General features: G+C 43.6%; 1 protein-coding gene across 6 annotated transcripts in view; it reads left to right on the top strand.

Annotated features, from left to right (window-relative positions):
* Nucleotides 1–22054, top strand: part of ZNF462 (zinc finger protein 462) — a 143769-nt gene that overhangs the window by 94676 nt on the left and 27039 nt on the right. For 5 of the 6 annotated variants that reach the window (XM_081175993.1, XM_081175991.1, XM_081175990.1 and 2 more), the window contains one exon: nt 17–208. The exons of the other annotated variant lie outside the window; for it this stretch is intronic. In XM_081175993.1, the coding sequence (XP_081032119.1) occupies nt 17–208 (192 nt within the window). The remainder of the gene's footprint in view (nt 1–16; nt 209–22054) is intronic. 6 annotated transcript variants of the gene reach the window in all.

Raw genomic sequence — 22054 nt, 5'->3', positions numbered from 1 at the left:
TATTTCGCTCACCCAGGTGAACATGCCTACAAATGCTCCTGCTGCTCATTTTCCACCATGACAATCAGCCAGCTGAAAGAGCACTCCCTGAAAGTGCATGGGAAGGCACTGACACTACCAAGACCACGCATTGTCAGCCTTGTAACCTCGCATGCTCAACATGCCTCCATGAACCACACTACCGCTGAAGAAGTGGAAGACTCTAATGGTAAGAGGCGCTTCCATTAAAAAACAACCACAACAACCCTAGAGGGAGGAATCAAATTCTTCTCTTTACTGGGAAAAAAAAAGCAGCTTGATCAAAGACATAGTTCTGATTTAGAAAAAAACAAAAAACCAGTTTCCAAATGAGCAAATCACTATCCAAATGGATGCTAACAAGCTGTTGGAGAGCCGTGCTAATTCACACTCCAACCCTTATAATTGGCATGTAAAATCATCTGATTTGCCTGCCCTTCTCATTGAGTGTTTTAGGGTTCCATGTTGTTAGTACTTCACTACAGTCATACCTCGGGTTACAGACGCTTCAGGTTGCGCGTTTTTGGGTTGTGCACTGCACCAAACCCAGAAGTACCGGAACGGGTTACTTCCGGGTTTTGGCGCATGTGCAGAAGTGCTAAATTGTGCTTTGCGCATGCACAGGAGCGCCAAATCGCGACCCATGCTGCAGGTTGTGAACATGCCTCCTGCACGGATCACGTTTGCAACCCGAGCGTCCACTGTACTTTAGAACAAAAAGTGGAAGTGTATGTGCCCCAGCTAAGGGGCACATAGCGGATTTTCTTGTTGCAGAAACAAGCCTAAAGTATTGTCTGTTTTTGGCTGTTACCACGAGCGTAGTGACTGGTGTTTGAGGAGACAAACAGATTTCTTCACTTTCACATAAGCGCATTTGGAGTCAGTACAGATGTAATGAGGACCTTCCTTAACCATGGTTATGGAATGGACCACGGAATAGCTCCTTCCATCCTCTCCCCACTCTCGTCCAAATTCCTGCATATCCTTTCTCACGTTAATTAGGGAGTGAAACCAACCCTTGAAACAGATTAACAAGTCCTGGTTCAGTGGAAATGTGTTTGGTACTCATCCAGATAACTCTTGTTCCAACAGTGAACTCTAATCATAGTAAAGGGTGGAAGAGGGAGTATGAAACCCTGTGGTCTGGGCCCATGTCTTTAGCAGATATTAAGCAAGAGTCTGTGTTGCATCCATACTGGCCCTCAGGGATATTCTGTAGGAACAATGGCACCTCTAAGGAGAGCGTTATGGGAATTCTGCACACTATAAGTTGTTAGAATAATTCAATGCTGTTTGAGACTATTTGCCTGCAATGGGGTGCTATCTGTTCCAGTAACACTAGGAAATCTGGAGTCATGTTACTTATTTCTGCAGAATTAACCAGATAGTGTATCTAAGGCAGAATGGGCTGCAGTTTGTATCTTGAGAAATCCTGTTGATCTTTGCTTGACCATAATAATATATGAATTCTGGTCTTCCTGTAAGAGATAGACCCCCTAATCATGCATTAGCTCATATTCTACCCTTCTAAATCATATAAAATTGTGTTTTAGAAGCCACTGATAGTTTGCTTCCAGGCGGAGCCTTCTGGAAAATCCAATGGATGCATAAAACTCTCATTTGTTCTCTATGAATGTTTAAGTATCCAAATTCAGTGTCAAAAGATCCCTCTGGTACAAAACTTAATAATGGTATAGTGTTTTATTTGAGAGTTAACAATGCTTCATGTGCATGATCTTGTTGTAACTTCACAGTGGTTGGAGGGTATCTGTGGTTCTCCAGATATTGGACTACAACTCCCATCATCTCTGGAGCTCATAGGAGTCGGCATCCAACAACATATGGACAGTCACAGGTTCCCACCCCTGTAGTACAGGGTAGTTCTATTTTTCCCTATATGGCATGTGGGAGGACAGCTGAGCAAGAGAGTGGCTTCCCTAAAGCCATTTAGCGAGTTGGCAGCGGCTGTGATATTTGACTAGGGACTTCCTGATTCTCCGCTCAGTTTCCTACACAAAGAAATGATGTCTAGCAATGAACTCATCAGGTGGTGAATGAACAACTTGAGAGCATAGTTAAGCCCTGAACTAAAACCAGGGAGGTAAACCAAGTAAGCTTTTTTCCTAACATTGGCAAAGATGATGATTTATCCTGTTCCTTATTGTAAATTTGCGTAGTTGGTTTTATGTTTGTGAACATTTGTGAGATAGAAAGAGTAATTCATGTGGACTTTGGGTAGTTTCAAACCCTTGTCATTTGCTAATGCTAAAAGTGGTTTCACCCATTGGGCAGCAATGCATTTTCCATTGAGTGTGCATTCAAAAAGGAGAAGCTGGTCACAGTTCATTGATGAGTGTACCAATATGGTACACGTTTTGTAAAATTCACACTTTTTTTTTAAGTGTTCCTTTGAAATGTCTTAGAAATGTACACCTAGAACCAAAATGTGTGAAGCATTGTTAGAGAAGTTGTGCATATGTTCTCAAAATCTTAAGAGTGAGAGAGGGTTGCTTCCTCTATTTTTAAATAAAGTTTTTTTCCTCTTGGTTACAGCTTTCTAATAATAAGCTGCCAACACATCTATTGCCAGGATGTCTCTGTTAGTCAGACCAGCTTCAGGAACAGAGACAATGCCCGTTCACCCTTAACTAATAGGCTTGTTAATCAAATTATTTTTGACAATTATGGAAGCTACCTACTAAGGAGACTGTCAGATTACAGGTGTTGGAATAATCAAATTGGCATTCTCAGCACTGCTTGATAAAGAAGGAAATCCCTTCCGCCATTTTCTAGGCTTTATGGTACTAGCCATAGACTGATTGATTTGGATTGTGGTGGTGACTTAGTTTGCTTTTGGATTTCTAGAAGGGTATTGCAGAGCTGAAAGTCCCTGGCTTTTTGAAAACTGAAAACTTGTACATTGCTGGTGGTGCATAAGGGCGAGATAAAGACATTGATTGAAAGTACACCAAAAGCAGAGGGTGTGCGTGAGATGAGTTTGCATGTACAGCTGAGAGGGGTATAAAATGTGGAGTTCAGACACGACAGGAGGATCGCCACTGTTCTTATGTGTATAAGCAACCTCTGTTTGAGGACAAGCTCGTAATCGAGTTAAATTTGCCAATGGTACGTAATTTGACCTTGGGGATTCATTCGGTGATGCACAAGCAGTCTTTGTCTCATGCAGTGGAACTGTGTACCTTCCCTTTCCTCTCCTTCCTCCATTCCACCTCGAAAATCTGCTCGGGGCTTTGCTTTCTGGAGCAGATTTTGAGGGAGTGAGGAAGGGGAAGGGCAAGATCCATCGCAACAAGTTGGAAGTCAGTTCCGTGAGCGGAACAGCAGGATTGGATACAGCCCTGGGTCTTTTTCTTGTATGGCAAATTGGAGAGGCGGGAATTCAGGACCATTAAAGTTAATGAGCAGTGTTAATCAAGGAGGTTGTGTTATATGTGCAGCGTAGGTAATCCCAATCAATGTGCACATTAATTGGGAAGAGTAATATGTGTGCATGTGTTTTTATTTATTTACGAGGATGTCTAGGCCTCCTTTCTGTCATAGGCTACTTCTAAAGAACGTAAGGAACATATACAATTAGGCCAGGATGGATGAATTGGTTCAAATATAGGTGATTTTAATCAGCGAGAGGGGAGGGGGGGAGAGAGGCTGTTTTAAGCCATTAATTTAAATCAACCCACCTGTTGACACTGCTTCATATATTTGCTTTCAAATGGTGCAGACCTGAGCACTGAACAATGGAGCATCCAAAAGTGGCAAAAGGGGAAACCCCTGGGCCTGGCAAACCTCCCCTGCTCTCCCCACCACCATATTCTGGGAGATCAAGGGGGCTTTAGGATCCAAAGGTGTTCTCGATTTGCCCTGACATGCCTCTGGAATGTCTGCATTTTGTTCTCCCTGCCACAAGAGCATCGATTGCAGAGGGAAAACAGCAGAGGTTTCCTTGGGTGCAATGAGGAGGCCCCTATGGATGAGATCTCCTGCTCTGCCCATGAATCTCCTCTTCTCCTACACAGAGGAAGGTCTGCAAAACCCTTTGTCTCCCTTCAGTAACCGTAAGGCAGGGGTCGGCAAGGTTTACCTCGCCTGGGCCGGTTCACTGCTGCGGAGATCACTCTGTGGACCGGATCGCGACTGCGCATGCGCAGGCACGATTTCCAGCGCCGCGGAAGCGAGTCCCTGCTCTGCATTGCACCAGTTTAGCACAGCACACGGGGACTCACCGAGCGGGTGGCACGGTTCGGGGGGGCATTTAAACAACCCCCGTGGGCTGCTTGTGGCCCATGGGCAGCAGGTTGGCGACACCTGTCGTAATGTCTATATCTATCTGTCTGTCTATCTACCTACCTACCTACCTACCTAAATGTTTGCTAAGCCATTTTTCTCAGAATGACCTAAAGTGGCTTATATTAGAACCAATTAAGAACATCCAAGCTAAAACTATTGTTTACACCACATGGCACTTTCCCCCCATAGAGGAAACAATGTGGGCTCTAAAAAGATGATATTCAACTTATTCAACTTAAGTTTTGGAAATGAATAAACAGACTGTTTAATAGGTCTGTGCTGAGTAAAACTTAGTTGAATGCCATCCTTGGGAACTGATACTGAAACAAATATTTAAAGCTAAAGTTTCTGTTCTGCAAACTTCCGCACTTCAAGTTCATACCTTAATGCATTTGGGAGCTTTTCAGGAAAAGTTGTCAAAGAGGTTATTAATGTTTCCTTTTTTGATTTATGACTACATAATTCCTAGGAGGCATAGTATGCCGAGATTATATCAGCTTGCTTTAAAATGTAGGGCCAATGCGATATCCTCATATGTTTTAATTTATTATTTTGTAATTTAGTAGTTGTTTTCAGCGTAAATGACTTGCTTTACAATTTGACAATGTGAAGAGCGTAGCTTTTCGGTTCATAATTTTATGCATTCGGATTATTATTTGCAAAGTTCCAAATTACATGAATAATTTTATACCAGTGCAAATTCACATAGGACCTTTGGAGTGCACACAGTACACGGTTGTAATGGGAGATGAATTCTTGAATTTGTATTAACTTTGAGAATCCTTGTTTGTTTCAGCTTGCTTTTTTAAAAAAAGTGTCTTTTGGAGACCCCCTAGCAATTAAAACTACATAGCTATTGCTATGAAAACCGCAGAGGGCAGGATTCAACTAATGAGTCCCGTTAGCATAAGCCCTGTGTGGTTCCTTCCACTTGCACAGTGTGGTTTCACTGCTCTCCTCCCCCCACCCCACCCCCCAAAATTATCTAATTATCTCAGGAGGGTAGGGAGGTCAGGAGAATCTCCAAAACAGTGGACTGGGGAGAGGAGGAAATATGGGAATCGTTCCACTGGCAAGCCAAAATGATGGGACGTTGCACAATGTTGAATTCCTCCCATAGCAATTAAACTGCAGCACAACGTGTCAGTTTTGCAGAGATACCAAGAAGTGCACTAACAGATTGACAAACACAAAGCAGAGTGTGCAGTGCACCATCCCCAAGCCCTTTTGCTCATGCCAGCCACAGTAGGAGATGTGGTTAGTGGCTGTTCCTTGAACTTTTTGCTGCAAATGTTTTTGGCTGCTGTTGCTGATGGGCAGGGGCAGAGGAAGGGGAGTGCGGTGGGGGTGGTCTGCCCCGGGTGTCACCACTGGGGGGGGGACAAAATGCCGGGCAGCACTCACCGCGGGGCCTGCAGCACTCCTGAGCCACACGTCCCTCCTGGGAGCGACGCGGTGCCTTGGGCGCCCACAGACTCCGTGCTGCCCCAAATGGTCCGCCTGCCGCTTCCCCCTCAGCTGTAGGGTGACTGAGCAGGAGGAGGCAGGCAGACTCCTCAGAGGCCCCAAGGAGCGTCCTGCCCCAGTTTCCCCCGCCCCTGGGCACAGGGCACGCACGCCGCCCCAGGCACCCAATCGGCTTGCTCCGCCACTGCTGATGGGTCCAAGAATTGGACTCCTTAGGAGATGCAAAGCAACCAGTGGCCTGTTGTCACCACATTTGAGGGATTTGAATTGCTTACCAATGGGACGCGGGCGGCGCTATGGGTTAAACCACAGAGCCTAGGACTTGCCGATCAGAAGGTAGGCGGTTTGAATCCCCGCGACGGGGTGAGCTCTCGTTGCTCGGTCCCAGCTCCTGCCAACCTAGCAGTTCAAAAGCACGCCAAAGTGCAAGTAGACAAATAGGTACCGCTCTGGCGGGAAGGTAAACGGCGTTTCTGTGCACTGCTCTGGTTTGCCAGAAGCGGCTTAGTCATGCTGGCCACATGACCCAGAACCTGTACGCCGGCTCCCTCAGCCCATAGAGCGAGATGAGCGCTGCAACCCCAGAGTGGGTCACGACTGGACCTAATGGTCAGGGGTCCCTTTACCTTTACCTATTGCTTACCAACAGCAAGAGCTTACTGGGCACCTCCATCATCACCACCACAACCAGAAGTTACTCTCTCCACCTGCCGCTGTAGTGAACACACCCTGTTCTTATAGCTGATGCTGTCATGGAGTTAGGTTTGCACTGTTAATGTACTTACGTACTTCAAATGTACAGTCGATTGAAGCGGTAATAGAAATGAGAATATTCAGGAAGAGGAATGTTCTGCCAGAAATCAGGGTTGTTAGAGATTGTTTTAATTACAGTGGATCCATATAAGTGTCGTTAATCTTCAAGGGCTGTTGAAAACACTCGCCAGAAATACTTTCCAAAGGCTGGGTGTATTGTTTCCCTTCTAAAGCATGAACTGCAGGCTGCATTTACAAATCTTGCAAGTGATTGCTCTGCAGTAGCGGTCTTCCTCCCCACTGTCAGGGCTGGGACATCATCAGCTGTCCGAGGTGAGACAAGAGGCATGGGACAAAAGTTAATAGGACTAAGTCAGACCAAGTAAGAACTCATTTCTTAAGGTTGAACTAATACAAACCAATGGGCAAAGGTCAAAAGGCAAGCCAGTAGGTAAAACCAAAAAAACAATCAAGGACGCAGGGGGCTTGAGGAAGATCAGTAGTCAGTCTAAGTCAGTGGTGTCCAAACCTTTTCCAAAGAGGGGCAGATTTGATGAAGTGAAGGACCGTGGGGGCCAACCAAAGTTGTTGAGGGGTTTTTTTAGGGTTGGAGTTGTTGAGGATTTTGCCCCAGGAAATAAACTGCCACAGGAGCTGGATTAAAACCAACCGGTGGGCGGGATTAGGCCCCGAAACGGACTTTGGACATGCCTGGTCTGGGTGGATAGAGCCACTCTTGCCCCCTGAGCTAACTATATCAGCAACTGCAGACACATCCTAGCAGATGCTCCCATGGAATTTTAAAAGGCAAAGGGTCCAGAAAGATACAGAAGTCTAGGGCCAAACAGACTTGATTTAAATCTTTTTTTTTTTTACAGAAAGACTCATTCTTGCTGGTATAATCTTAATATTTACAACCAGATGAAGGTTTCATTTTTGGAATAATAAATTTTCAAAGTGGTTTTTACAGTTATATCAAAAATTTACTAATTTGGTTATACTATTAGAAATACACAGACCGATAATTAAGAAATTATTGTGAGGTTTAATAAGTTAACTGTTTATATTTGGACAACTTTTTCTGCTGTTCTTTATTGGAACGTGAAAAACAATCATTTCCTTAATAACAATTTAAACAATTTATTTAACTGAAACAATAACATTATAGCATATGTATACATGTTTGTTAACTGATGTGGTTAAACAATTTAAAAAAACCAACGCACTTTAGACTGAGTTTTAGCACACACGAAAAACTTAAAACAAATCCTTATTTCCTGATGAATAGCCTTTCTCTATCCCCACTGACACCTGCCTGGTTCCATTTTTCTTTGTGCATGTGCTGGTTCTGCTGGTAAAGTCAGAAACTTTTTCTCAGCCATTGTGCTCAACATTTTTTCTTTTTTTTGGGGGGGGGGAGAAAACATTCTTTTAATTGCACCTATATTTTATTTTATTTCTAAATTTTATCAGTTTTACAACGATTAAACAATTTCAGTAAAGTCAACCCATCAAATCTACTTCCCACCCACCCCTTCTTTGATTTCTTATGTTTTATCTTTAGTATTGCATATTCTGATTATTCCCTTATTTGTTTATTTTTTTCCATTTAAAGATCCTTTTCATATATATCTTCACCACTCATTCTGCGTTAATCCTGCTAATGTATTAAGTTTACAATACAGTGGTACCTTGGTGTAAGAACAGCTTAGTTTCTGAACAGCTTGGATTAAGAACGCTGCAAACCCGGAAGTAGGTGTTTTGGTTTGTGAACTTTGCCTTGGAATAAAAACATGTTTTGCTTCCTGTTAAGTGTGTTTCATTTGTAAATTGAGACTCCTGCTGCTAAGGGAAAGCACACCTTGGTTTAAGAACGGACTTAATTTCATAAACCAAGGTACCACTCTAATTTCTCAGGTTTTCCACAAATTTCCCCCATTCTTTCCTGGATTTCTTTTCTTCTTGGTCTTTTAGTCTTCCAGTCAGTGTCTCCATCTCTGCATAGCCCATCAATTTAGTCTGCCATTACTCCTTGGTTGGAACTGTATCTTTTTCCCATTTGGGAGCACAAATCATCATGGCAGCCGTTGTGGCAGACATAAACATTTTTTCCCAGAAATAGTGCTTTGGGTACCTCATCACTATTACCCCTAAAATGAAAACTTCCAGGGTTTCCCCCAAAAAAGGCTATCTTTAAATCATTTCCCAGAAAGCTTTCGCTACCTTGCATGACCACCACATCTGGCAAAAGGTGCCTTCTTTCTCTTTACATTTCCAACATGTATCTGATTCTGTTTTATACATTTATACTAATTTACTTGGAGTCTATACAGTGGTGCCTCGGGTTACATATGCTTCAGGTTACATACGCTTCAGGTTACAGACTCCACTAACCCAGAAATAGTGCTTCAGGTTAAGAACTTTGCTTCAGGATGAGAACAGAAATCATGCTCCGGCAGCACGGCAGCAGCAGGAGGCACCATTAGCTAAAGTGGTGCTTCAAGTTAAGAACAGTTTCAGGTTAAGTACGGACCTCCGGAACGAATTAAGTACTTAACCCAAGGTACCACTGTACATCACTTTCCATCCACAGTGTAGTGGAATGCGTAATCACATTATGACAATCAGGTTATTTTTAAATAAATAAAACAACAACCCTTTTTTGTGACAGCAGGAAATGACCTCTCTGTTCCTATCTCGAAGTCTCTGTGCTCACTATCAAGTTTCCGCAGAAGGTTTCTTGTTCCTTGCCATCCAATCTGCTATGTTAATGTCTTTTTTTAGAAAAGTGAGACATAGATACTCCTTTTTTCTTTTCTTTTTTAAGGATAGAAAGCATTACAATACCCTTCCCAGCTATTCCTGAATCAGGCACTTGTGCCCTGTACCTGCCAAGAAAAATATTTGTCCACTCGGAGTGCAGTTTGTGGTGCCAGTAATGTGCAAAACAGAAGCTTCTATTTTATCTTTTCCCTCCCCTTCCCAGAGCGTTTGCTGCAAGTTTTTTTCACAGTAAAGTGTTATTTTTCTTTCCGGAGTGCCCAAGAAAAGGAAGGTAAAAGCCAGCCGATGGCAACAAAAATAGACTTTACCCCAAGCCCTCGCAACACACTTTGATAATTTACTGCAACACCCGAGACCATCTATTATTTCTCTCCTTAGACACGAGGTTTTCCTTTATCAAGAACCACTGCATCAGGAGGAGGCTGAGATGAAAAGTGTCTGCTGTGACTCAGCAGAGCTTGGCTGAGGTGAAAGCTTTTTTCATGGAGCTCTGTTTTCTCCACACAACTGCCTAAGAACTGTGCACACCTTGGCCATTAAAATCCCCTCTAGACTTGGAAGGTCATTGTTAGAGGTTTGTAAGGTCTCCACTATGGGAAGCTGCTTGGAGCTCTACTGGGGCAGGAAAATATTGGGGTGCATCTCCCTGTCTTCTGCTCTTCACCTCAAAATATGGCTCTGGCTGTGAGTAGATGCAGCTGCAATTCCAGGGAATACTGAGAAACAGAAGGCAGCAGCCCAGAACAAATAACCTTGACTAGAGACAGTGGATTTAACAAGCACAATTCAAAGTGTTTGTGCTGACCTTTAAAGCCCTAAATGGCCTCTGCCCAGTATACCTGAAGGAGCATCTCCACCCCCATCGTTCAGCCCGGACACTGAGATCCAGCACCGAGGGCCTTCTGGTGGTTCCCTCCCCGTGAGAAGTGAGGTTACAGGGAACCAGGCAGAGGGCCTTCTCAGTAGTGGCACCCACCCTGTGGAACGCCCTCCCATCAGATGTCAAGGAAATAAACAACTATCTGACTTTTAGAAGACATCTAAAGGCGGTCCTGTTTAGGGAAGTTTTAATGGTGGTGGTGGTGGTGGTTGTTGTTATTCTGTGGGGAGCCACCCAGAGTGGCTGGGGAAACCCAGCCAGATGGGCAGGGTATAAATAATAAATTCTCCCCCCCCCCTCTGGCTGACTAAAGTGAGCACACCTTGTTCCTCTCAGCTAGCGCAAGGAGCAGCAAATCCCCACCCCAACCCCACACAATATTTTCATTAGGAATAAAAAGCTGGGAGTGAGCAAGTCAGTAGGTTTCCTATATAAGGAGGTGCTCATATCTTCATCATGTAGCTTCACAGTACCCCAAAACTGAACCTGTTATTTGGAACTGGTAAATATTGCTTGTAAAATTCTTCAGTGTTTCTGATTGAATGAATACTATACGGTGGTACCTTGGTTTACGAACTTAATCTGTTCCGTATGTTCGTTCTTAAACCAAAGTGTTCTTAAACCAAGGTGTGCTTTCCCATAGCAGCGGGGGACTCAGTTTACAAATGGAACACACTCAACAGGAAGCGAAACATGTTCTGCTTCCAAGGCAAAGCTCGCAAACCAAAACATCTACTTCCGGGTTTGCAGCGTTCTTAATCCAAGTTGTTCATAAACTAAGCTGTTCTTAAACCAAGGTACCACTGCCAGGCGGCAGCAGACTCCTAGAAACCTGTCTTTGTTCAAAGTTCACAGTAGCTACTAGGTAAAAGCATAAATGCTGCACATGCAAACACAGGGAAAGCGATATATATATATATATATATATATATATATATATATATATATATATATATTTGCTTTCGTAGATTTTCACGGGTACAGGAATGCAGGTTTTGTTGTCTTCGGGTGTCTTCCCGTGTAAGAGTTGGGGTGTCTAGGCGACGTTTCGACGAGGTGAAGATGAAGATGACGAGTGAGACCTCGTCGAAACGTCGCCTAGACACCCCAACTCTTACACGGGAAGACACCCGAAGACAACAAAACCTGCATATATATATATATATACACACACACACACACACACACACACACACATACACACACACACACACACTTTGCTCATACTTTTTTTAGTGGGATAGCAAACAGAAATTCTTAGGCATAATGTTATCTGCAATGCTGAAATGCTTTTATGCTAAAAAGAAAACAATTAGCAACACCCCATGGAGTTTAAGAATTGGATATTGGTTAATATATAAATTATTTGGAGAGAAAATCCATGTAAACACTATCAGATAAAGTAGCAATAGGACACTTGCATAACCTGCTATTGATGTCACAGCAACCTCTTAATTGGGGATGTGTTCTTAGTTATCTCATAGGTTTCGTATCCCTTTTCCTCTGTCTCATTGTGAAGATAAGGAGGCTTTTGCTGTGTTGGTGCCAAAGATCAAGAGACACAGGATATAACTTTTCTGTCGAGGTCCAGTTTTCTGAGTGGTTGCTGAAAACTTGCTCCTTTTTTGGTTTGGGGTGGGCAGAAGGTAGATAAGATCTACTGGTTAAAGACTAGTTGATGTCTTATTCTTTCTTCTTTGGCCATGACTCATAGCCAAGCAAGGTTGGCTTCCATAAATATGGTTTTAACAGTGAGTCCGTCAGTGACCATGGAGGCCAATTCTGAACCCACAAATAACTAGGTGATGTACAGTAAGTCAGCAATACATTTTTGACTCCCAGTTCTTTAACAAGATCAACAAGAGCAGAAGCTCTCCTCTGCCAAATAGAATTAGATTATTAGAATCTCTGGTTTGCAGCGACTCAAATGTTGATTTGTGCTTGTATAAGAGGGCCATCCCAGTGCATGAATCATAAGGTACAGTGGGCAACTGACTCCACTACTTGAGCCACCATTTTGCATTCAGCGTCATTTGATTGACTTCATAACAAAAACAACAACAAGAAGAAGAACAACAACAACAGATTAGCTCTCACAAAGTAAACCCACAAAGCCAGCCCCTATCTAAATGATGCTCTGAAGCTCACAGGGCCATGTTGATTGTGTTAGTCTTTTGAACTCTAGCAGTGAGATCGGGAGAGGAAGCTGCAGCACCAGCAAAAAATAACAAGTAAAAGCTTCATCTTACTTGAACAGAGCTTTAGAAATTACCAAAGTATACAGTCGTACCTTGGATCCCAAATGCCCTGGAACTCGGACGTTTTGGCTCCCGAACGCCGCAAACCCGGAAGTGTCTGTTCCGGTTTGCGAACATTCTTTTGTAACCTGAACGTCTGACGGGGCTTCTGTGGCTTGTGATTGGCTGCAGGAGCTTCCTGCAGCCAATCAGAAGCTGCAGTTTGGTTTTCAAACGTTTTGGAAGTTGAACGGACTTCCGGAACAGGTTCCGTTCAACTTCCAAGGTACGACTGTAATGTAGAACAGAACTATGAGAGAAGAGTTTCTAGGAAGTGACAAACCACCTTGGCAGCATGAGATTGAGGGGCTGTCATTCCCCCCATCTTTTGACGATGCAAATGAGACTAAACTGGCTGTGGGAAATTGGGAAATTGAATGGTGGTAAACATCTCTATTACCTTGGCTGCAGTACAAACAAATGAATGTGTGAAATAAGTTAGGGGGGAAGTTCCAGGTTATCTCTGACTCTTCTTGGCAGAAAAGAGATGCTGTTTCCTCTTAACCTTCATTTCTTCTTATCCCTCACTTCCTGTGGTGTCTCAGCTGATCATGCAGCATCCCCAGTGATATGCTGACAAAATTCCTATATTTTTGTAGGCAAAAAGAGCAGTGGGTGCACACATGTTAGAACATATTTGAGGTGGGAGTAAATGAAGAAGCAAGAGGGCGAGCTGTCAGATCGAGAGGATTATGCCCTTCCATTCTGCTTCGCTTATTGATGTTGTGTTTTCTCAGCATGGACCCAAGAAAGATAAGGAAATATTGGCTGTGGCACAGCTGAAGTTGAGCGCTTTAATTTCCCATTAATTTCAGAGCGAGAAGTTTAAGCACACACCAAAAGCAGTGAAATGTTTAAAGTAGTTCGGCTGGCCAGTTCTTCCAGTACCATAATGTAGGTTTTTCCACACACGCTACTGAAAGGTCTTCCTATATTTGGGGTTGTTCTGAATACTTGGGAGCATGTGCGCAGTTGTGCACAGACTTCGAGGGTAGAAAAAGTAAATGGTCAGGTGCTTTCCTGATCAACTCCCCAATTTCAATTCTTTCCCTCTCTTTCTTTAGGTTTATATTGATAACGTCAGTTCTATTTATAATATATGATCCACTGCGCTGTAAGCTTTTATAGGAATAGCCGCCCAGAGTGGCTGGAGAAACTCAGCCAGATGGGCGGGGTATAAATAATAAATTTGTGTGTGTGTGTGTGTGTGTATATATATATATATATATATATATATATATATATATATATATGGATGGGATGCCGGTGGCGCTGTGGGTTAAACCACTGTGCCACTTGGGCTTGCCGATCGAAAGGTCAGCAGTTCAAAACCCCCCGATGGGGTGAGCTCCCATTGCTCGGTCCCAGCTCCTGCCAACCTAGCAGTTTGAAAGCACGTCAAAATGCAAGTAGATAAATAGGTACCGCTCCGGTGGGAAGCTAATCGGCGTTTCTATGCGCTGCTCTGGTTCCGCCAGAAGCAACTTAGTCATGCTGGCCACATGACCCAGAAAAACGGTCTGCAGAAGCGGACAAACGCCGGCTCCCTCGGCCTTTAAAGTGAGATGAACGCTGCAACCCCAGAGTTGTTCGTGACTGGACTTATTTGTCAGGGGTCCCTTTACATAGATAGATATAGATATAGATATATGATATAATATAATAATCAGTGGTAAATTTTCTTTTTAAAGACTTCAGTGCAGTATGGGGTCAGATGCCTTTTGAATTCGTTTTAACTTTTTTTTAGATTAAGTTCATTTCCCTTCTAAGTGAGTTTGACACTTGTATAAGAAGTTGTACAGCGTTTGTCCTCTGTAATCCATTCAGACCTGCACACGTTTATAATTCAAAGGGGGAGGAAGATTAAAAAGTTTCAAAGAAGCATGGATAACACCCGTCACCCTTTTTCAACAGCTAACATTCCCACAGCCCACATCTTCTTCTTGCACTCTGTGGTTCCTTCTGTATAGTATATCCTTTCAATATTTTTTATTTAAGTGGCCAGAGCTGATCAAAGGATTCCAAATCCTGCCTTGGTAGGCTGTTGTATAATTTCTTGGTGGCCACAAAAAGAGAGCGGAATATATATACTCCCGAATGATAGCTGCATTTCCTTCAGTGCTCTGAGCTTTTATGACAAACCTTCATTTACACTGTCTTTTGATGTCTGCCCCAGGCTCCTTTTATAAGTGTTTAAAACTTGGAGGCTGTGTCCTTCCAGATGGATAGATTGGGTTTGTCGTTCAGCTTCATATTGCCCACAGCAGGTTTGCCTTGCCTATTCCATTCATTCCCATGTTTTTCTCGTGCATGCACCCCCATAAACACACACACACAAAAACCCAATATGTGACACCAGGAAGGCTACCTCTTGAGATACAGGCTTTGGTTGTCCAACCTGCCTGGGAGTGTGACATAAAAAAAAAAAAAGCTTAAGAGAATTACACTATTTTATTTAGTTATTTTTCAAATTTTATTTATACTTTTCAAATTTAAACATTTCATTAATTTTACAATCATTTCTGCATTTCAAAACTTGACTTCCTTCCCCCTCTTTCGTACATTTCCTTACATTTATTTTTAATATCCCCTGCATTAACTAAATTTGCTCATTTATTCATCTGCTTTAAATATATACTCTTACAAAACTGCAGGTTATTACAACAGTCCTGCCAATGATCTTATCTGTTTATAATTTATCTGTAAATATTCAATAAACCATTTCTATTCTTTTATTTAAAGAAGTTTGTTACCTTGATTATTTTTTTTACTTCCAGTAAGTTTACCATTTCTGCATGTTCCCATAAGTTTTTTCATCCATTCTTCCTTTGCTGGGACTTCTGCTTCTTTCCATTTTGGGGCGAGTAGCATTCTAGCTGCTGTAGTAGCATAAATAAATAAGTTCCTATACATTTTAGATAATTCTGTCCCTATAATACTCAAAAGAAAAGCTTCTGGGTTGTTGGTGTTTTTTACAAAGGTTATTTTAAACACTCTTTTCATTTCATTATACAGCGGTACCTCGGTTTAAGAACAGTCCGGTTTAAGAACTATTTGGTTTACAAACTCCGCAAAACCGGAAATAGTGTATTGGTTTGAGAACTTTACCTTGGTCTAAGAACAGAAGCTGAACGGGTGGAAGGGCGCCGGTGGTGGGAGGCCTCATTAGGGAAAGCGCGCCTCGGTTTAAGAATGGTTTTGGTTTAAGAATGGACTTCTGGAACGGATTAAGTTCGTAAACCAAGGTACCACTGTATATCATTTCCCACTACAGTGGTACCTTGGGTTACAGACGCTTTAGGTTACAGACTCCGCTAACCCAGAAATAGTACCTCGGGTTAAGAACTTTGCTTCAGGATGAGAACAGAAATCGCGTGGCGGCGGCAGCAGGAGGCCCCATTAGCTAAAGTGGTGTCTCAGGTTAAGAACAGTTTCATGTTAAGAACGGACCTCCGGAACAAATTAAGTTCTTAACCCGAGGTACCATTGTATTTTAGTCTCTCATCATCACGATTGTGCACATGCAGCAAGCAGCAGGGGAGTGCCGTTCCACAAATGTTCATTTGTTTTCCCCAAACAAGGTACCAATGCTTTTGAAGGATGAATATGCAGCTGTTGGGAAGAGGGGGTCACTGGTGTGGGGCACGACCAAAAATGGCTCCTACTGTCTTGTCTTTAACAGCCAAAGCAAGGTAACAGCAAGCCAGTTGCTGGAATATTAGTGGAAGGGGGCTGCTGCAACAGCCCCAGTCCTGCCAGCCACCATGTGAACATTGCTCTTTAATTACATCTCGACTTCTTGGTTACCTTTCAGCTGCAGTAAGAAGTTGGCTACGCTGACAGTTCATAAGTTAATAGCCATATACCTGTTAAAAGGGACGCGGGTGGCGCTGTGGGTTAAACCACAGAGCCTAGGACTTGCCGATCAGGTTGGTGGTTCGAATCCCTGCGACGGGGTGAGCTCCCGTTGCTTGGTCCCTGCTCCTGCCAACCTAGCAGTTTGAAAGCACGTCAAAGTGCAAGTAGATAAATAGGTACCACTCTGGCGGGAAGGTAAACGGCGTTTCCGTGCGCTGCTCTGGTTCGCCAGAAGCGGCTTAGTCATGCTGGCCACATGACCCGGAAGCTGTACGCCAGCTCCCTCGGCCAATAAAGCGAGATGAGCACCGCAACCCCAGAGTTGGCCACGATGAGGAGATTTCACCCCTCCCATTCCAAGAATCTGCTCATGTTCTCTGCTGATTCTCCAGAGAAGAGGGGAGCGGTTTCTGCTCACTACTTATTCCGCTTCAGCCTTACATCAGAGAGAGAGACTGAGTATTAGAGAGTGTGTTATCTCTGTATAGATAAGGTTGCTGCTAAGAGCAGCTGCAGACACTCAGTGCAGTTCAACTTCTCCATTTAGCTCTGTATATAGTTTGTATGATGGTTGTAGATAGAATAAAAGTAGTTATTCTACAGAGCTGTTCTCCGAGTGGTTTATGCTCTGCTGTGCAACGACTGTCTTCGGGAGTGAATCTGGTGCTCACAACTCTGAGTTGTGAGTCCACAGCACTTAGACCTGTTCCTGTGCAGAAGGTGGTCTCTGGAAGTGCTACCCCAGCTTGCCTGGCCCAGTTGGGCTGAAGTGGAAGAGTCCAGTCGGTGGCACTGGCTGAAGGGTGATGCTGACAGACTGGACCTTTTTTACCTGTTAATGAGCAGGCACAACCAATGCTGTTGGCTTTTCAGCCTTGGTCAGTTCAAGGGCTTACATCTACCCGGTCACCCTCACCTGAAAATGAAGGCGCTATCCAAGGGCAAGAGGCATAGCTATGTGGCCTATTATAATACCTTCCTATACTATTTTATCCATTTCTCCCTTTGTTTTGCTCGTCGCCTCCTTTCAAGTGCCTCCCCCTCTATCTGTGCAGCATGGAATGAGCAAATCTGAAGTGCTCTTGAACTCTTGCTTCCCTATCTACCTGCTTTCCTGTACTCCTGCCACACATTTCTCATTGCTATTTAACGTGTCGCTTTAGGGTGAGGGCTCTCAAACTTGGGAGGGCGAGTAGGGGAAGAAAACAAGGGTGGGGTTCAAGGCAGGTGACCGATGTTGCTCAGCTTGCTGAAGCGTGTGGGAAATCTGAGGGCTGCGTTGTTTTTCATTTCCTTTTATCTGCACTTGGTTAATCGCTTCGCAGTGAATTAAGCCCGGCTATTTCCACAACCCAGCAACCATAATCACACCCAGCCCTGCTCTCTGTGTTTGTGTATCTGACCATGTGAAATTTGCAGTCGGAAGTCTTGATTGCTTTGATCCATATATGTAACTTAATCCCGGTCTGCTTACAAACGTGAGGATCATAGCAGACACCTGCAGCCCACGGTGCTTCTCAGGTGGTACAGCAGGAGTTGTGGCTGTAGACTGAAGTTGGGGAAATGGTAATTGTTCTCTCTTTCTGTCTCTTTTCTCATGCACTCATGTTCTGCTGACTTTTGAACTTAACTTTAGTAAGCAATCGTTATTAATTTACCCTCCCTCTTAGGACTCTGAGAACACAAACTGTTGCTGCTTTTGTGTTATGTACAGTACTGGGGCATGATGGATGGGTTTGTGCTCACTTGGCAGCGTTAGAAACTCAGATATAGAAGCTAGGAGCCAAATGACTTCTTAAACCAAGGTTAAAAGTAAAGGACCCCGACAATTAAGTCCAGTCGCAAACGACTGGGGTTGCTGCGCTCATCTCACTTTACTGGCCGAGGGAGCCGGCCTTTGTCCGCAGACAGTTTTTCCGGGTCATGTGGCCAGTATGACTAAGCCGCTTCTGGTGAAACCAGAGCAGCGCACGGAAACGCTGTTTACCTTCCCGCCGGAGCGGTACATATTTATCTACTTGCACTTTGACGTGCTTTCAAACTGCTAGGTTGGCAGGAGCAGGGACCAAGCAACGGGAGCTCACCCCGTCGCGGGGATTCAAACCGCCGACCTTCCGATCGGCAAGCCCTAGGCTCTGTGGTTTAGACCACAGCGCCACCCGCGTCCCAAACCAAGGTTACAGTCAGGAAAACGGAATGTCTAGTTGACATTTTTGGGCAAGACGGCTCTAAAGTTTTATTTTCCAAATGATGCGCTGACTGTGATTGATTCTTTGTGAAACATCTGGCCCGTTCCAGGTGATGACCTTGAGCTAGTTTAAGAATTTTGAGAACTCAAAGAAGAAAAGTCACTTGATCATGGGACAGCCCACATCTATAGTGGTCTATTCCTACCTCTTCTTCTTAATGGTCACACGAGCCATTCATAACGTAAGTATGTTCTTCACTATTGTGAGCAGGACAGTGGGGTGGGGTGAGTGAGGACAAGCGACAACAATGTAAGCATACAACAATGCTGTCCTGACACTGCTATATGTCCAGCACTGGTCCTGACTTCTTACCCATCTTAGTTTGGACATTAAGGGTCTGTAGCTACCTATGCTAGCTGTCAGCATTTAGAGATTTTTATCCTTCTTTGAGTCCTCCTTCACCGTTTGGGCTGTGCCGCCCTTTCCCCCTACTCTTAAGAAAACTGCATTGTATAACTACTTCTTTTGACGATACATTTGCTAGGTCAGAGGTTTGGTGATCTTTACTATATTTTTGGTAACCTGTAGAAGCCACAACTCAAGGTGACGCAGTGGATCACAAAACCTCTTGGGTACTGGACTCTAAAGAACAACAATTACAAGTATCTTGGAATCTGCATTGCAGGCGACGGCGTTTTCCAGTGCCCTCTTTGGAAATCTGTAAACCAAGGTTCCTCTGGGATGGCGGTACCAAGACACCTGAGAGGCTTGCCATGCGTTTGTGGCATCCCAGCAGCCACCTGCCAAGTGCCTCTTGTCCTGCTTGTTTGGGGAGGGAGATGGGCAGGGGGCGAGGAGCTGCCACTTCTGATCAGCGAAATCTCTGCCAGGAGAAAGACAAACTAAGTTGCATCCAGCAAGGTTTAGTTTGGCCGCTGTTGTTTTTTGCTGTTGACTGTCCTAGCCCTTGCCTTCCTCAGTTCCTGCCGGTCTCGTATACCAACCTTTCCCTCCCCGCCACTGCCCCCCCCAAATAAATTCCCAAGCCATGCTGCCAGTAACATATAATTAAGTTAACTCAGGCTTGCGTTAATTATTTTAGGTGCCTTGCCACGCTCTTGCAAGGACTATTGGCACATGCTATGAAGTGCTGGCGACACATTTAGCAGAAAAGACCCTGGCACAGCCACTGGGGCAGAGGTTGATGCCTGCTGATTATAGTCGGCACCAGCGGAGAAATAACTTTCTTTAAAATAAGATTGAAATCTCTCATTGATTACATTTTATTTCAGCATTGTTTTGTTACGTTTGTACGAAAGTCTTTCGTAACGCGTGCTTGGCCTCTCCCATTGCATGTGTTCTGATTTCAAAGGCAAAGATCCAAAAGGACATGGCTAGTTATTGAAGAGCCAGATTAGTGTGTACCCAATTTGGTGCCATCTAGATTAAAGGTAAAGGGACCCCTGACCATTAGGTCCAGTTGTGGCCGACTCTGGGGTTGCGGCGCTCTTTTCTCTTTATTGGCCAAGGGAGCCGGTGTACAGCTTCTGGGTCATGTGGCCAGCATGACTAAGCTGCTTCTGGCGAACCAGAGCAGCGCACGGAAATGCCGTTTACCTTTCTGCCAGAGCGGTACCTATTTATCTACTTGCACTTTGACGTGCTTTCGAACTGCTAGGTTGGCAGGATCAGGGACCGAGCAACGGGAGCTCACCCTGTTGCAGGAATTCGAACTGCCGACCTTCTGATCGGCGAGTCCTAGGCTCTGTGGTTTAACCCACAGCGCCACCCACATCCCTGCCATCTAGATTAGGGCTGGGCAATATCTGGTTTCCAGCATCACAACCTATGTCACCAGGGCCAGATTTAGGTTTGATGAGGCCCTAAGCTACTAAAGGTCATATGGCCCTTTATATGTCCAGCTGTCCTTTGTCAACAACAAATTGTCGCTGTTTTTGTGTTGAATATATGTTATATGGTAATTTATGGACCTAATTGGTATCTAAAACCATTTGCACATGCAGAATGTAGGCACCCTATATATATAGAAACGAGCAAACCAGTGATATTTTAGGGAGCAGGCTAGCAGGTGGGCCTCATTACTTACATTATAGGAGCCTACATGACACAAAACATTGTTGCTGTATGTAGGTTTTATTTTATTTGGTTTTTATCTTATATTTTGGAAATGTACATCCAGTTTTTGTTTCCTTAAAAAACATTTTTGGGGGATTCCCCAAGAGAGTGTGGCCCTAAGCTATAGCTTGTTTAGCTTATACGTAAATCTGGCACTGAAGAGCACAATATACTGCTGTATCACGATGTCTGAAATAAGGGTGGAACTACTATGTCGAGGCGAACAGCAGGGCCGAGCAATACAGTGGTACCTCAGGTTACATGTACTTCAGGTTACAGACTCCGCTAACCCAGAAATAGTACCTCAGGTTAAGAACTTTGCTTCAGGATGAGAACAGAAATCGCGTGGCAGTAGCAGGAGGCCCCATTCGCTAAAGTGGTGCTTCAGGTTAAGAACAGTTTCAGGTTAAGAACGGACCTCCGGAACAAATTAAGTCCTTAACCCGAGGTACCACTGTACTTTCTGACTAGAGCTTCCATCATCCCTGACCATTGAACCAAGGCTTACAGAAAGTTTGAATTAGAATAGTGCATATTTTAATTAAATGTTTTCTTAAGAATCAGCAAAGTAGTAGTATTTCTCTTTCTCCCCCCCCCCCCGGTTTGTTTGTTTATTTGTTTGTTTCTTTGCTTTAATTTATCATCGCATTTATACTACATTCTCTGCTGCACAGAAGACACCTAAAGCCATCGGGAATACGATTAAAAACAATACAAAGCTAAGCAAATAGATTAAAACATAAATTCCACTTAAAAATTAATAATATTGAAAGCTCCCCCGGAAAATAACTGAAAGACTGTTCTAGCATGTGGCCTCAAAAACAAGCTTTTTGCTTCTATATAAACTTATGAACTTTTATCACAGAAAGGTACTTGTGAAAAATCTTGTCGTTTTAAGTCTTATTATTTAACAAGTAGGAAACTCACATCTGTATATCAGTACTGATTACTTACTATCAAAAAAATAATAATAGTCATTTAGGTAGTACTGAATTTCCAAAATTAAAGAAACAAAGTGTGAGAGGCGACTAAGGGTGCCAGAGAGGACTATAAAAAAAGTTAGCCATGAATGCAGACAGCCTTGTGGGAGGAAATGGTATTTGCAAATCTGGGGGTGGTTCACTGTTCCAAGTATCCAGTTGCCATCTGATCGTATATATTCCCCAAATTGGAGTTGAAAATGTAAACTGACAAAAAATGCACACTGAACATGAGAAATACAAATTAGCTTTGTATTTCCTTCCTTTCCAATTCTCCAGATAAAAACATTGATCTTTCTACTGTTCCCTTTTTCCTTTTCAGCTGGAAGCGAAAATTTCTTCTAAGCTGTGTTTCATTTATTTATTTGTTGCAGCTATACCTATCAG

This window comes from Podarcis bocagei, assembly GCF_964188305.1.
Source record: "Podarcis bocagei genome assembly, chromosome: 17".
Classification (NCBI taxonomy): domain Eukaryota; kingdom Metazoa; phylum Chordata; class Lepidosauria; order Squamata; family Lacertidae; genus Podarcis; species Podarcis bocagei.
The sequence above is the reverse complement of the archived record's forward strand: the minus strand, read 5'-3'. Positions and strand labels throughout refer to the sequence as shown.